General features: G+C 44.8%; 1 protein-coding gene across 3 annotated transcripts in view; it reads left to right on the top strand.

Moving 5' to 3' along the window:
- The window catches only part of LOC126204471 (circumsporozoite protein-like), a 118,341-nt gene that overhangs the window by 62,749 nt on the left and 38,610 nt on the right, over nt 1–16,982 (top strand). For all 3 annotated transcript variants that reach the window (XM_049938861.1, XM_049938863.1, XM_049938860.1), the window contains one exon: nt 9,085–9,345. In XM_049938861.1, the coding sequence (XP_049794818.1) occupies nt 9,085–9,345 (261 nt within the window). The remainder of the gene's footprint in view (nt 1–9,084; nt 9,346–16,982) is intronic.

The following is a 16,982-nucleotide window of genomic DNA, read 5'->3' as shown; positions in this document are numbered from 1 at the left end:
CGGTTCAGAAAGTAACCTCCGATTGGTCACAGTGCGGGTTGTGGGGGGAGTAGCGACGCCATCTGTGCGTTCACGCACTCAACAGGTCAGTCGGCATCAAGCCGTGGTCGAGTGAACGTCGTACCCGCGCTAGTTTAGTTTTTGTGGCAGTTTGAAATGTGTGCTGCAATAGAAAACCCCGCCAAATGTGAAGTGCGTGCTGTCATAAGGTTTTTTACAGCCAAAGGATATTCTGCAGCAGCTATTCATCGTGAGCTTTGTGCCGTGTACGGACCAAGAGTTATGAGTGAAGGAGTTGTCCGTGAATGGGTACGTTTATTTAAAAGTGGACGAGAAAACGTTCATGATGAAGAGAGGAGTGATAGACCATCATTGGTGACTGACGAACTCGTTCAGACAGTTGATGCAAAAGTTCGTGAAAATCGACGTTTCTCAATGTCGGAGTTGTCTACTGGTTTTCCACAGATTTCTAAGACTCTCTTGTACGAGATAGTGACAGCAAGATTGGGTTACCGTAAGTTCTGTGCACGATGGGTGCCCAAAATTCTTACCGACCACCACAAAACTCAAAGAATGGCCTCTGCATTAGACTTTCTGTCACGTTATGAGGGCGAAGGAGAACCATTGTTAAACAGAATCATGACCGGTGCCGAAACCTGGATTAAGTACGTGAACCCTGAGACAAAAGAACAATCAAAGATGTGGGCACATTCAAATTCGCCTACCAAACCAAGAAAAGCCTCGCAAGATTTTTCTGCCAGAAAAATGATGGCAACGGTGTTTTGGGATGCCAAAGGGGTGTTGTTGGTTGAATTCATGGAACGTGGTACGACCATTAATCAAGACGTGTACTATGAAACAATAAAAAAGTTACGACGGGCTATACAGAACAAACGCCGTGGTATGCTGACTTCCGGTATCGTTTTTTTGCACGATAACGCCCGTCCTCACTCTGCTCACAGAACAACGGCCCTTCTTGAGTCCTTCAAGTGGGATGTTATCAACCATCCACCTTACAGCCCAGACCTGGCGCCAAGTGATTATCACCTCTTCATGCATTTGAAGAAATGGCTCGGGTCACAGCGGTTTGATGACGACGAAGAGCTCAAAGATGTGGTCACAGGCTGGCTCCAGGCACAAGCGGGTGATTTTTATGCAGAAGGAATTTCAAAGCTTGTGAAGAGATACGATAAGTGCCTCAATCGCTATGGAGACTATGTAGAAAAATAGTGCAAAGATGTAGTTGTAAGATGTATATATTAAAATATTTTTATTTAACTTGGTGTATTTTTTTAAATCAACCGGAGGTTACTTTCTGAACGGCCCTCGTAGAATTATCCGTTTGGGGGAGTGGCAAATACTGCTTAAATACTACGTTCCTTAACTGAATCACTTTCAAAATGTGGTAGTTTTATCCAGAGGATGCATCATGGGCTTACACACTCCTACAATCACGGTCACGGTATTTGTCCGGAAAAAAGAAAACTACCTCATTCAGAGGTAATGTCGTACCACCATCTATAAAGCGGGTATAACTTTTAACCTGGATACTTGTGTGCATCTGTAGAACTAAGATCGCTTGTGACAGTAACGTACAGTAGTTGCCGCGATCGGCTTTTTTCTTTAACATCTGTCCGATTACGTCTCTCTAAGACACAGTGGTAGCACTCGCAGGAAGAAATCTAAGAGACATGCACACAATTTGTTGATTTTGGGGTCAGCATTATTTCCTATAGTAGGCAATCATCCATTGACGAAGTACTATAGTTAGTAGTAGTGGTGGGTGCGTGATATGTTCGTATTTGAGCATAAGGTTTATAAAGTTTGTGTTTGTTTAAAGGAAATGACTATGTCTGGTCGTAAGGAGGGTATGGATTTGACTTGGAGTACTGCGACAGCAAGGGGAATAGTATATCGAGTCATAAGAAAGGTATAGATATTTATATTTCGAGAGTGACAGCAGGCAGCACGGTGTATTTCTGATACTTGGCTCACTGTTGAATGACCTTCAATTGAGACCACGATCGTAAGATGGGCGGCTTTCGTGATCAAGTGGAGATTTGAGAAGATTGTGTATGGAGGTGCATTTGCACTTGACCGTTATTCGCTCCCATGTAAATTGTTCTGTTCACTCCTTCTGTACATTTCGCGCCTTTGTTTAGTTGAGAGAAAATCGATTGTGGTATGTGTACCTGGCATGTGGAAGACATGGTCGCCAGTTCTCTAGACATGGGAAAGACCTTAGTTGGCTTGTAAATTTTAGGGACGATTTGGAATCTGTTACATGAGCGAGATCGGTATTCGCGGGTGGAAATAGGATTTTTGATCTGTTTGTTTCTAGTTACTCAGTGGTCTAGAGCACGCTCCACGTAGCTAAAGTTTCGCGTTTGTAGAGAAATAATTTCCAGTGTATGTCATCGGAATTACGTTGTGCTAGCGATCGGTGAGCTACTGCTGTGTGCTTGATATCGAGAAGTACTGCGAAAATGATATATTATTATGGTAATCCCAGAGTCTGGAGATGTCTGTAGGAACACAAGCATGCAGGCAGGTCCAGACCAGAAACAGTAGCGCTTTTGTACCAAGGGGGAAACGTGTCTGTCTTTGTACATCAGTTCTGAGAGTGACTTCGATTCACTGAAGGCCGTTCTGATGTAAAAGGGGTGATTTTATATGGTGTAGGATAGGAATTGTTTGTTTACTACATCGACACAGTATTTGCTGATATATTGCTGCCGAGTTGGAGATCGGTTTCACGAACTAATATTCAAGCTCCTGGCCACAGTGGGAGGAGAGTGTAAATGAGTAGGTGTCTTTAAGTATTTGACGATATGTATGGCACTTTGCGAGGTTTAGTTGTTGGTGTGAAGTGGTGATCAGTGTAAAGTAGTTTATTACCACTGAATGTCTTGTCTGTAGAAAGAAAGAAAAGGCTGATGGTGCTTCCCTAGGACTGGGGAGGATCGTAACATATAGCCGGTGTGAGTGTAGGCATACGATAATTTTTCAGGTTCTGTAGAGATATAAAAGGTAACTGCACTGTTTGTCTAAAATGTGTATATATTGTATTGTAAAGTTACTGTGACTTACATTGTGTAAAATGTGTATATATTGCATTGTAAAGTAAATATGGTTTATGTTATGGCATGACTAGAGAGGATGACTGTGAGTCCTATCGTGAGGGACATATAGATTGAGCACATTGATAATGATGAGTGTATGAAAGAGAGTTTTTAAGTGGAAAATTATATGCTCTATAGATACTGAAGTACAGTTGTCAAGAGGAGAGATTACCTGTACATTGATTGGTGTCAGACTGTAGGAGCAATCGTAATATTTAATTGTAGTTACAGTGGTAAATATCTTCCTGGCTTGCAATATTCTTGTGAGTCTGATATGTATTTGATAATGTGGAGAGAATTTTGCGCGTTTAACTGTCAATGCAATTTAGCGATCTGTGTAAAATAACCGCTGAAAGCCCCAGAAAGAGTAGGTGGATGGTGCTTGATACCAGCGGCATAAGTAATTCGGCGTGTAAATTCGATAAGAGCCAATTAGAATGCTCGATTCATTGACATCATTTGTGCTGGGATATAGGGGTCTCTACGTAGTGGAGGGAACATTTGTGTATGTTGAAATCTGGAGGGGTAAGACGTTAGGAGCGCTGGGATGAGTGCATTCGGTGTTATTTTCGTAAACAAGTTCTTTTAGAGTAGGAATTGCCGTGCATACGAGCTGAGACATCTAGAAAGCTAGTGTTAACTATTTCTGGGACACTATGCAATTCCCGAGAGGTAGACTTGGCTCTTATTTTTTTTTTACAAAGCCATGTGACGTAAGAGAAACGTTGGGACCGTTGTTAGATGGCGAGCCGCCATGCAGACGTTTCGCCGGGAGATGCGGCTTGAGCCATGTTGGGGCGTGTACGCCCGGCTGAACACGTCACGTATGTTCTGTTAGATTGTAGATGGAAGTAGCGTGTGCTAGTCTGCCATCTGATGTGAAGTCAATGCTGGCCAGAGGTGTTTCTGGTATTGGGGCTGCGCCTTGGAGTTCTGTGACGTCGGTATAAGGGAAACTGTATAGACGCAGATTTCAGCTGCATCAGCTGCATCAACCACATGCGCGTGCAGCAAAACTTGGAGTGTCTGCAGTCTGTATATGAGTCTTCGCTCCCGTCCGATCGTGTCATCATCGGCGTTTAGGTGAACACGTATTTGGATAGGAATTTCTCTAGTGTCAAGTATGAAAAGGGATGTATCTGCATCATGCCTGTGGGCAGCTGTGTGTGGTTTGACAGCTGACGGCTGCGTCCCTTGGCGGGGCTGTTGGTAGTCTCCTATGCACTCTAGTGGACAGGGGGAGGTGTCTGCGTACGTTGGTTGCGTGTCTGTTGGATTATTTTGCGAGCAGGTCTGTAGGCTGTGCTATGTGTTATTTGAACAGTTTACGTGTACTGAGCGTGTCTACACATCACTGTGCTGCATTATTTAGGGGGAGTCTGAATGTCTGTACTTACATTGTTTGCGTAAATTAGGAGTTGTTTGCGTGTCTGCAGACTGTGTATTGTGACCCCAAGCGTAACATGGCGAGTGTTTTGCGTCAGTGTGATGAATATATTCGATCCCTAAATAAAATGTTTCGAACTTCTTCCTTACTCTCCCCAGCAGCCCAGCGGAGTGTGAGTCATTTTCGCGCCTTTCTCCTCCTACAGACCACCATCTGGGATTAGGTCACAGGAGGGGTGACAGTACCCTGTGCGCCCTACCATCTTCGATTACATCATGCACTATGCACGTTAGTACACATTAGTGCACGTTAGCCTGACAACATGGTCTGGTAGGGGGATGTGGCGGTCGGCTGAGGATCGTGGTGGAGACTTTAACTATTTGATTCCAGGTCCAGGTGGGCGTGGAATTCGCGAAAATTGATTCCAAGTCCTAGGTTCTATGCAGTTGAATCACTTGACTAATGCAGTAGCCAATAGGAGTGCAACATTATAGGGGTGGGGGTGGGGGTGGGGGTGGGGTGGGGGGGGTACTAGCTCATGAATGAACACTGCACTCATAGTGGGAAAATGTGGAACTTCTCATTTGATCATTGAATATTGAAATTGTAAATTCACTTATTGAATATGATTAAAATTGAAATGGAATTAAGTACTTAGGTAATTGATAGGTTAGATGCGCGATGTTGGTGTCACGTGTGTTCAGTTAAATTCGTTAGCATATTTACAGAAGACTATCTCAGGCACAAGTATGAAGGTGCGGGCTTGAGGCTGTGATGTAAGCGGTCGCGTGCTCGTGGGCCGCAGACGCGACACGTATGTCGTTATAAACACGCGGGAGAGAAGGCGGGCGATCTTGGATTACGTAATGGGACCGTGCATTGGCTGTGTGTCCTAGAGCACATGGCGAATATACTGGTTGCAGCCATGTTGAAGAACGGTACTTGCGTCATCACCCGACGTAACGGTAGTGCCCTCTGGTGGTGGCTATATGTACTAAGTCGTTGGGGTCTGGAACTTGCGGTAGACACACTGGGTGTCGCCATCTTGGATTACGTCACAGATCAGAGCACCTCTGGTAGTGGCGATGTGTACTAAGTCAGTTGGAGTCCAGACCCAGTGGCGAACACACCTGCATGGAATTGTTTAAATAATAAAGACAAGTCCTTTTTCCCAGGAATCCTTAGGAGGAGGCCGGGTTAACATAAGTGTCGTTTCTTTCATGCCACCAGTGAAACCACGAGTGACCTATCTTCCAGCCAAAATTGGCGCCAGTGCTTAGGAGGAAGGGGTGGTCAGGTGACTTACATTAGCCCAAGTGACCTATCTTCCCATAATTTTCTTTGCTTAGTAGAGTAACTGGGGTGTGGTGCATTATCCTGCTGGAATTTGAACTTAGCGGCATTTTTCTGGAGGATTAGGTTAGCGGAGGGTAGCGTGGCAGTTTCCTGCCAAAGTTCAAACTTCCTGCCAAAATCCGCCATCTTGATTGACGTCACAGCCGCCATCTTGGATGATGTCATCGCCACCATCTTGGATAATGGTATTTTGGACTGATACACAGGTTGTCCCAATACTGTCGCTTTTCTTGATCTTTGAGCCGCTACTTATCACTTGGGTAGCTCCTCAGTTGGTATTTCGTGGCTGAGTGCTCCTCATTCCTATCTTCCTACCAAAGACAAATTCCTGATAGTATTGGGAATTGAACGCAGGTCTATCGCATAACAGTCAGATCAGCTACGGAGGCCGATACCTGTTGTGAAGGCTACTAGGTGTTTAACAGCTTTTACACATATATTACAGAAGGGAACTATCTTTATTTGCTCTTTGTTACAGTTTTAGTACTACGATAGTTGCTTACTTATGTAAAATATTTAAATTGGTGCAGTATAATTCACTTAACGAGTAGTTTGATAGTGATACGTTGACTGTATCTATCTAGGGGCCTGAAGATGGTAGATTATATCATCAAAACCGGTTACAATTAAACAAAACTAATGCACATAACTGATGATTTTACACATAAATAAAACAGCTGTTGCCACACTATTTATAAAAAGATGGATGTACGGAAATAAATTGTTGTTCTGAACAACAAGCTGCAGGTCCGTTCTTACTTAATTACCGCTGGCAAATAACTGTTCAACATCTGTCTCTCCCAGTAGCGTAGGCCGTCCGTGTTGCTGGGCACCACAACGACGAACTATTACAAAACAAACAGAAAATAGATTGGCAACAACAGATTTAAATTAATAAGTTATAAATAAATGAAAACTTGTTACTTCATATTATTTATTATTAATTATTTTTCATCGTGCAGTGGTTACAAATAAGCCCCAGGTGAACTGTCTAACCAATAATAAAGACAAATATAAGCAGTTACAAGAGAAGTTAAAATTAAGTACTGTTCATCAGTGTGTCCAGACGAGAGTGTCCATTAAATAAAAAAAACATAGGGATAAAACAAACGCTGCGATAGAATATCTTCTCGATAAGAATTATATCCATTATAGCAGAAATTAAGAAATCAAGCAAAAATTACGTAATTTATATGGAATTTTTCAGCGTATTACATTACGTTGAAATGAAGAGGAAAGATCGCCAGCACCAGGAATGGACATCTAGAGGGTGGTGATAAAGTGCAGCTATTCACAGACGTTCAGTGTGGGCTGTAGTTTCGTATGGCAGCAAAAGTTGGCAGATATTCCAGTGGGTTAATGCAGAGCCGATTTACGCTGAAAAAAAGTAGCTTTGGACTCCAGGTGCAAATCTGGCGCTGTGAATGCAAGAAAGTCGTATAGACATATTTCCGTATGTAATGGGCTGGGAACAGGACATGGGCAGAAAAGGTGAACCAAATGAGAAATCCCCGGCCATCCTGATTTAGATTTTCTCTGCCTCGTGATGACTGGGTGTTGTGTGATGTCCCTAGGTTAGTTAGGTTTAAGTAGTCCTAAGTTCTAGGGGACTGATGACCATAGATGTTTAGTCCCATAGTGCTCAGAGCCATTTGAACCATCTGAACCTGATTTAGGTTTTCCGTGATTTCCCTAAATCGCTCCAGGCAAATGCTAGGATGGTTCCTTTTAAAGGAGAGATGCTATACAGCGCCAGATTTGCAGCTGGTGACCAAAATTTTACCTAAACTATTTTGCAGCGTAAATCGGTTCAGCATTAACGCATCAGCTTATCTACCAAGTTTCCCTGCCATTCGATAATCACAGCAATCACTGGACCTCTATGAGTAGCTCCACTTCAGTAATAACCATCCGGTACATCAAGCCAACGTTATGGTTGAGGACCTCTCACCTGAATATGCTGTGGCAGATGCTGGGGAGCGTAGGCTGGGAGGCGTATTTTCTAAAGAATTCATCCATATTCAGAGAACCTCGCACGAAGTAATGGCCGCTATCGACAGGTGATCTCAAGTTGATTTCGTATTTCGAGATTTCCGGAAAGCTTTTGACATCGTTCCTCACAAGCGACTTCTAATCAAGTTGCGGGCCTATGGGGTATCGTCTCAGTTGTGCGACTGGATTCGTGATTTCCTGTGAGGAAGGTCGCAGTTCGTAGTAATAGACGGCAAATCATCGAGTAAAACTGAAGTGATATCAGGTGTTCCCCAGGGAAGCGTCCTGGGACCTCTGCTGTTCCTGATCTATATAAATGACCTGGGTGACAATCTGAGCAGTTCTCTTAGGTTGTTCGCAGATGATGCTGTAATTTACCGTCTAGTAAGGTCATCCGAAGACCAGTGTCAGTTGCAAAGCGATTTAGAAAAGATTGCTGTATGGTGTGACAGGTGGCAGTTGACGCTAAATAACGAAAAGTGTGAGGTGATTCACATGAGTTCCAAAAGAAATCCGTTGTTATTCGATTACTCGATAAATAGTACAATTCTCAAGGCTGTCAATGCAACTAAGTACCTGGGTGTTAAAATTACGAACAACTTCGGTTGGAAAGACTACATAGATAATATTGTGGGGAAGGCGAGCCAAAGGTTGCGTTTCATTGGTAGGACCCTTAGAAGATGCAACAAGTCCACTAAAGAGACAGCTTACACTACACTCGTTCGTCCTCTGTTAGAATTTTGCTGCGCGGTGTGGGATCCTTACCAGGTGGGATTGACGGAGGACATCGAAAGGGCGCAAAAAAGGGCAGCTCGTTTTGTATTATCACGTAATAGGGGAGAGAGTGTGGCAGATATGATACGCGAGTTGGGATGGAAGTCATTAAAGCAAAGACGTTTTTCGTCGCGGCGAGATCTATTTACGAAATTTCAGTCACCAACTTTCCCTTCCGAATGCGAAAATATTTTGTTGAGCCCAACCTACATAGGTAGGAATGATCATCAAAATAAAATAAGGGAAATCAGAGCTCGAACAGAAAGGTTTAGGTGTTCGTTTTCCGCGCGCAGTTCTGGAGTTGAATGGTAGAGAGATAGTATGATTGTGGTTCGATGAATCCTCTGCCAAGCACTTAAATGTGAATTGCAGAGTAATCGTGTAGATGTAGATGTAGAAGCTACATCGTTTCAGCTGAGGATATTGCCAAACTGTGGCTCCCTGTGACGCCAGGTCCCCATGTCCCAGAGGAGGATCTGCTACTGGCCGGGGCAGACGGACTGGGCTCGGGACTGGCTGTTTCTGGACCTCGACGACAGCGACAGCGACAGCGACGACGAGCTGAACGCGGCCCGCCTAGGCGCCACCACGTCGTGCTATGACCCGTCCGCGGCTCCAGACGCTTGCTGCTGCTCGTACAATCGGCCCTGGCGCCACACTCCTGCGGTAAAGTCTGGCTTCTCCAAAATCGAGCGCAGCAAGGACGGCTTCAAGGTAAGCAGCTAGCCGATATCTGCTTCCCTTAAACTGTTGTTTTCATTTCATAAGCCGACCAAAAAATTATTACCCTTACTGTGAAACTGGCTGATTACCCAGCGTTGCCAGCTTAAGAGGAAAGGCCGCTGGACCTGATGGGATACCAGTTCGATTTTACACAGAGTACGAGCAGGAATTTGCCCCCCCCCCCCCCCTTCTTGTAGCGGTGTTCCGTAGGTCTCTAGAAGAGCGTAGCGTTCCAAAGGATTGGAAAAGGGCACAGGTAATCCCCGTTTTCAAGAAGGGACGTCGAACTGATGTGCAGAACTATAGACCTAGACCTCTAACGTCGATCGGTTGTAGAATTTTGGAACACGTATTATGTTCGAGTATAATGACCTTTCTGGAGACTAGAAATCTACTCTGTAGGAATCAGCATGGGTTTCGAAAAAGACGATCGTGTGAAATCCAGCTCGCGCTATTCGTCCACGAAACTCAGAGGGCCATAGACACAGGTTCCCAGGTACATGCCGTGTTTCTTGACTTCCGCAAGGCGTTCGATACAGTTCCCTACAGTCGTTTAATGAACAAAGGATGAGCATATGGACTATTGACCAGTTTTGTGATTGGACTGAAGAGTTCCTAGATAACAGAACGCAGCATGTCATTCTCAATGGAAAGAAGTCTTCCGAAGTAACAGTGATTTCAGGTGTGCCGCGGGGGAGTGTCGTAGGACCGTTGCTATTCACAATATACATAAATGACCTTGTGGATGACATCGGAAATTCACTGAGGCTTTTTGCGGGTGATGCTGTGGTATATCGAGAGGTTGTAACAATGGAAAATTGTACTGAAATGCAGGAGGATCTGCAGCGAATTGACGCATGGTGCAGGGAATGGCAATTGAATCTCAATGTAGACAAGTGTAATGTGCTGCGAATACGCAGAAAGTAAGATCCCTTATCATTTAGCTACAATATAGCAGGTCAGCAACTCTAAGCAGTTAATTGCATAAAGTATCTGGGAGTAGGCATTAGGAGTGATTTAAAATGGAATGACCATATAAAGTTGATCGTCGGTAAAGCAGATGCCAGACTGAGATTCATTGGAAGAATCCTAAGGAAATGCAATCCGAAAACAAAGGAAGTAGGTTACAGTACGCTTGTTCGCCCACTGCTTGAATACTGCTCAGCAGTATTGGATCTGTACCAGATAGGGTTGAAGATCCAACGGAGAGCAACGCGCTTCGTTACAGGGTGCTTTAGTAATCGCGAAAGCCTTACGGAGATGATAGATAAACTCCAGTGGAAGACTCTGCAGGAGAGACGCTCAGTAACTCGGTACGGGCTTTTGTTGAAGTTTCGAGAACATACCTTCACCGAGGAGTCAAGCAGTATATTGCTCCCTCCTACGTATATCTCGCGAAGAGACCATGAGGATAAAATCAGAGAGATTAGAGCCCACACAGAGGCATACCGACAATCCTTCTTTCCACGAACGATACGAGACTGGAATAGAAGGGAGAACCGATAGAGGTACTCAAGGTACCCTCCGCCACACACCGCAGGTGGCTTGCGGAGTATGGATGTAGATGTAGATGTAGAAGATATTACTGACTGCAATAAAAGAACACAATGGTCGCTCTCGAGCGCTGTAGGTGGTGCTGAACTGCTACCATGCCACTGTGTGGACCTTAGTCCCCGATGAAAGTCTTGGCACAGAAGTATTGTTGAACAGAACTTGCGCTCCTGCCTTTCTTACTTCTCTCTCCAACTTGCCTTTAACAAACCTATGACGAGCTCAGTGGAATGCTGATAAGTCTTAACCACAGATCAAACTACCTCACATTTAATATTTAAATAAAAAGGCCAAGGGCCTGCTTTCCATGGAATATCGTCATAGTAAGACAAACGAATTAGGACTGCACGGTTATACAGTTCAAGGAAAGAAAAATGACGCACCACGAAGGAATTATCCTAATGGGACGGAATCCCACTGCTGTCCAGTGCATCTCCAGACACTTCTTCGGCCTGGAATCTCATTGACTGGAGTAGAATTGTCTTCAGTGACGAGTCTCGCTTCAAACTGAGCCCCAATGACCAGCGAAGATGGGTCTAGAGACGCCCTAGACATCGATGGGAGACCAAACTGACTTTCGCCCGCCGTAAGGTCCTACAACCAGGAGTAATGGTCTGGATGCCATTTCATTTCATAGCAGAACCCCTTGGTTGTCATCAAGGCACTCTTACAGCATAGCAGTACGTCGACGATGTTCTGCGCCCCGTTTTGTTGCCCTTCATGGCAAGCCATTCTGGGATTGAATTTCAGCAAGATAATGCCCTCCAAAACATGGCGAAAGTTTCTACTACTTGTCTTCATGCTTGTCAAACTCTACCTTGGCCAGCAGGGTCAGCCGATCTCTCCCCAACAGACAACATTTGGAGCAGTATGCGCAGGACCCTCCAACTATCTCGGGATTTTGACGATCTAACACGCCAGTTGGACAGAATTTGGCAGTATATCCCTCAGGAGGACATGCAACAACTCTATCAACCAATGTCAAGCCGAATAACTGCTAGCGTAAGGACCAGAGGTGGAGCAACTCTTTAATGACCTGCTCAATTTGTGAAGCTCTTTATCTTGAATACATCATCCTGTATTTTTTCTCTGAAACTGTAATCATTTGCTTGACCGTGCGTGTATATGACATCTAACGACTTCCGTCCCATTTGGATACTTCTGGCGGGGTCAGGGATTTTCTCTGCCTCGTGATGACTGGGTGTAGCGTGATGTCCTTAGGTTAGTTAGGTTTAAGTAGTTCTATGTTCTAGGGGACTGATGACCATAGCTGTTAAGTCCCATGGTGTTCAGAGCCATTTGAACCATTTTTTGGATACTTCCTTCATAGTGCGTCTTTTATTGTCTTAGAGTGTATTTGTTTTTAGTGTGAGTCCTATCCAGGATGTGTTGTAGGGCAATAGTTTGGGTCTGAGATTCAAATCGAGTCTGAGTTTAATAAGTTATTTATTTACTTTAATGTCTCTGCTCATACCATTTTAATGTGGCAGAGAATAACTTTCCACACTAGGAGCACAAAGTCACCTAAAAGTTTTAAACGTTGTGCTCTCTAGAAGCTCAGTTCAGTTATGAATGTCCTTCTAACACTATGACGAGGTACCTCACCTACGTGGAATACTGCTTGGCAACGTTGCAAGCTTTCCTAAGCAGCGCACCTCGCAAATGCAAGGGGGGGGGGGGGGGTTGGGTTTTTGGGGAAGGAGACCAGACAGCGTGGTCATCGGTCTCATCGGATTAGGGAAGGATGGGGAAGGAAGTCGGCCGTGCCCTTTCAGAGGAACCATCCCGGCATTTGCCTGGAGTGATTTAGGGAAAAAATGCAAGGTAAACGAGACCAAGATCCATAAACAATACAATTAATCACGGAACGCAAATTTAGCAGCATACTCCGCAGTTTGTGAGCTGCTCAGAAAGTGGATAGCGCAAATGCGAAATGCAACACTTACCCCAAACGTTGAAAATGTGGAACAGAAATCTCTCTCTCTCCATGAAGGGACGGCATATCTCTCTCCATTTGTGCCAGGGCGGCCATGCCCAAAATTATCACCCTCTAAACCAAACTCCCCACTTTTGGAAAAACTCTCCATGGAAGGTAGGATACCCAGACATTGCTACAGTGACCAACGTCAATTTGGCTTTACTGGCGTGAATACAGGGGAGCCTTGTAGAAATTCCTCATTCCTGGCTCATAGCATGCTTATTAACATGTGAGCTGATATCGGCTGCTAGCCATGTTCCAGTCATTGGTCGACCCCTTCGCACCTAAGCATGGTGGTGGGCAAAGTTCATTTGATTGGATAAGAAAATCTGGAGGGAGAAGCAACTGATTTTATTGTGGAGGCCGAGGGTTGTTGTGGCGGCCTGTTCTTAGATTTGTACAGGAAGGTGAACTGACACATACAGTTGTACCCTAGGGACTTGCAGTAGCTTAATGGCAGCTGCCTTCAACAGAGACCTCTGCATTCGCCACCAAAGCGTGGAGGAGGGTTGTACCGCAACTGCTTCCATGAACTGCAATGTCCTGGGGAGCCACTTCCCTTCTCTAGAGCATCTGTGACTGACATCAGAAGGAAAACCTGGGCCTGCTCATTTCTTAAGCAAGATAACTGGAAGCCTTCTTCCTGAGTTAGCATGAGTTGCACTCTCCTCAAAAGCAGTTAAAAAATGAGTAGAATGGTAGAAAGGAGCTATTGTGTTTGGATGTGCCCATGACCACACTGGGAATGAAGTTGCCCGATGTGTTGGTGTATCAGTGTGGACTGCCCGACATCTCTGCATGGAGTGGTGTACCAGCCACAGCCATGTAACACCGCGTTAGGACAGGCATCCCAAAAACATCATATCCACCAGGGGCTTAGAGACGCATTTCACGCCGTGGCAATCACAATCGGTTTTAAACCTGGCAGGTACTGCTGTTGTTAGTGATTGTAGGTCCATATCAACAGTTTCTGAGCGACTGTTCGGAAAAAGGATCTGTATGCAATAAATATTTGGAGATTTGGAGAAGGATTCCTCGTAAGAAGCCATTACTCACAGAAATACTTGAAGGTGCACGTCTTCAGCTCTGGAAGTGGACTATGTAGCCGACTGTAGGAATGTAATGTCGTCCGACAAGTAGCGATTTTGCACCAAAAACCGAATGAGGTTTTAACATGTAGAGTGCAGAGAGCGTAGTTCGGGTCGGAGTTGTTTCTGTGATGATTGGTAATGTCTTTCGCACCATTACGTGAACCCACTCATTTTTTTCGTCTGGTTTTTTAAGGACACTATTAAATAAAATGCAAGCAATAGCATATTATGTAATTTGCAAACAGATCTTTAAATTTTTATACAATCAGTTGCGTCATTCGTTGTCATCAGGAATTCGTTGAAAGTTAAAAAAAAAAAACGGCTCTGAGCATTATGGGGCTTAACATCTGAGCTCATCAGTCCCCTAGAACTTAGAACTACTTAAACCTAACTAACCTAAGGACATCACACACATCCATGCCCGAGGCAGGATTCGAACCTGCGACCGTAGCAGTCGCGTGGTTCCGGACTGAAGCGCCTAGAACTGCACGGCCACCGCGGCCGGCCGTTGAAAGTTCCTTGATGTGCCCTGCTGGCACTTTCTGAAACAGTGTGGCGAACGGTTGGCCTTGCTGCTCCACAGTCGCGTTTTAAAGATGGAGCCCAACCCCATTTATAAAGAAAATCTCCGCTCGTGCCATGATTAGAGCGTATTCTGTTAATAGTTGTTCATATTCTGCACGGTTGGTCAAAGGCAGGGGGTCTCTTTCTTGCACGTTACAAGTTCTGGCAATGCGAAGTGTAAGCCTCTGGCCAGTCTCGTTCCCATGAGTCAGTTAAGTTGAACTGAGATGTGTGTAGTTCCATGGTTGTTTTCGTGGGTGGTTTTCTTGATCGATGTCAGTTGCAATTTTGTAAACGTCTCTATGGTAATGCATCAGTGTTGTAAAAACTCTGCAGCCGTTTGCACTTCGTAGATGAAAGCTCGTAACAGTGCTGCGAGCTGCCAGGCACCTTCTTCCACTCGACTTCAGGTCGTATCTCTGCTGCGGTGTCTTGCAGATGATTCTTGTAGGACAGTGTCGGGTTCAATGAAACCCCTACATATTTTGGGTACTGAATGTGGTGAAGTCGTCACCAAATTGGACATGGAGCTGTTTATTCGCCTCTCTATCCCACGAATTAAAGCAAGCTGTCTCTATTTTTGTGGTGTTTGGTTTCAGTCTCCATTTCCGAAAGTATGTTCTCGTTATTACCAGGTAAGACGTTAAGATGGCTTCCGTTGCTTCAAAATTTCGGCGTCCGATTGCTAGTCATCGGTATAGACAAACATGTGAGATCTAGTTTCAAGCATATTGAATATGTATAGATTAAAGAGCAGTGAGCGAGGACATGTTCTTTAGGTAGTCCATCGTTTAGCGTCATTGAAGAGCTTATCCTGTTCCCCAGTACGATTCGAAATGACCTCCCGGCAAGCATGGTGTTAATAAGTTTGACTGTTTTTCAGAGTGGGATTATATGAATGAGTTTGTAGAGAAGACAGTGTCTCCAGACTATATCGTAAGCTGGTGAGAAATGTTTTTAAGACCAAGAGTTACACCTTGCTCCACATCTTTATGATGTATGTAATGGAAATTCTCGTCTTCCAAGATGACGACATCAGTGTTCACTGGTCTGACGAACACTCAGGCACCTAATCTAATCTAGAATGGCACGATAAACCACCCTATTTCAATACCACAAAAAATCTGGAGCTATTTGGAACAGTGGGTGAGCTGTAACAATCAGCTTCTTCGCGGTTTCGTAGTCCTGTGGTGTCTAAACATCAGTGAGATGGATGGATGTGGCACACCTGAAGAAACAGTGGACTCTATTCCTCGCTTAATAATTGTTACACGGTATCAACGTAACGCCACCTAGGGGTGAATATATTTATTCCAGTGTGCTTATTTTATGTTTCCCATTCCAACTCGTACCCAAAAGAGAGGAAACAGCAACTGGATTCTCACCAGTCAGCCTACGCCTTCAAGGACCTGTCATTATAAAACTAATAAAAGTCAGTGATTCTTTAACATTTCTCGGTGTATTTCGTGATGAAATAGTTCGCCGGTGAACGGCCGGAAGTCAGTGTCGAACGGTCAAGCGAACCATCATCAGGTCGGTTGATGAACTGATTGCCTAGAAGCTGGCGCAGTGCTTTTACACCCAGACCCTTGCTTCCAGCCGGGTGCTCTAGTAGCGGTCCGCATCCAGGTGCGAGCACTCCTCCGTCATCTCCTTCCCCCTCCTCCTCCTCCCCCCAACACGGCGCTTACGCCACGTTTCGCTCCCAAGGACGCATGCTAGAGGCGTCTTGACTGTTGGTCCCCCCTGCCCCCGAAATCAGTTTGTTGTGGGATATCTCCTCCCTCTTCTTAATCAGACTGACAGGGTAAGCGCAGGTTTCCAGGGCTTACTAAGGATGTAGCCAGTCACGGCTGACCAACATTTCCCTTACTCTCCCCTTAATCTCTTTAGATTCTTTAATGACACAGTCTCAGAAGTTAGATGTCTGTATAAGTACCATTGGTCATAGTCCATCTCGTATAATGAAGTTTGCAGTGCGTTCGCTGACGAAAAGTGCAACAAGATAAAGTTACAACACAGAAAGCTATCATAAACTGTAACGATATTAAGCAACGCAAGTTGCGTGGCAAAGTAGGCAGTTAACGAGATGCTCTTATAACGCAACAGTGATATTTACATTTCCGTAAAACTTACATTCCGGGCGCCCATTAGGATCAAATGGTGGCCATGAGATGAGTGACCCTCTGTCGGGCAGTGACTGAATGACCCAGCAAGGAGACCCAGAGCAGAATGACCCAGAATCTTAGTTCACAGCGCTCAACCACCTTACTTTCTAAAATACTATATGAAGGGGACGACTTTTTGCTGTTGCCAATGTGACAGACGAGAATACGGCTAATTTAATGAATGAATGGGGGAATGCTGCAGAAACTTGGCACTCTTGGCGTTCAAAACGCACCTTAACAAAGGAGAAGTTGGTAGTCTGATCCAGCAGTGTCCCG

The sequence above is a fragment of the Schistocerca nitens genome, chromosome 9 (genome assembly GCF_023898315.1).
Source record: "Schistocerca nitens isolate TAMUIC-IGC-003100 chromosome 9, iqSchNite1.1, whole genome shotgun sequence".
In the NCBI taxonomy this organism is placed as follows: domain Eukaryota; kingdom Metazoa; phylum Arthropoda; class Insecta; order Orthoptera; family Acrididae; genus Schistocerca; species Schistocerca nitens.
The sequence above is the reverse complement of the archived record's forward strand: the minus strand, read 5'-3'. Positions and strand labels throughout refer to the sequence as shown.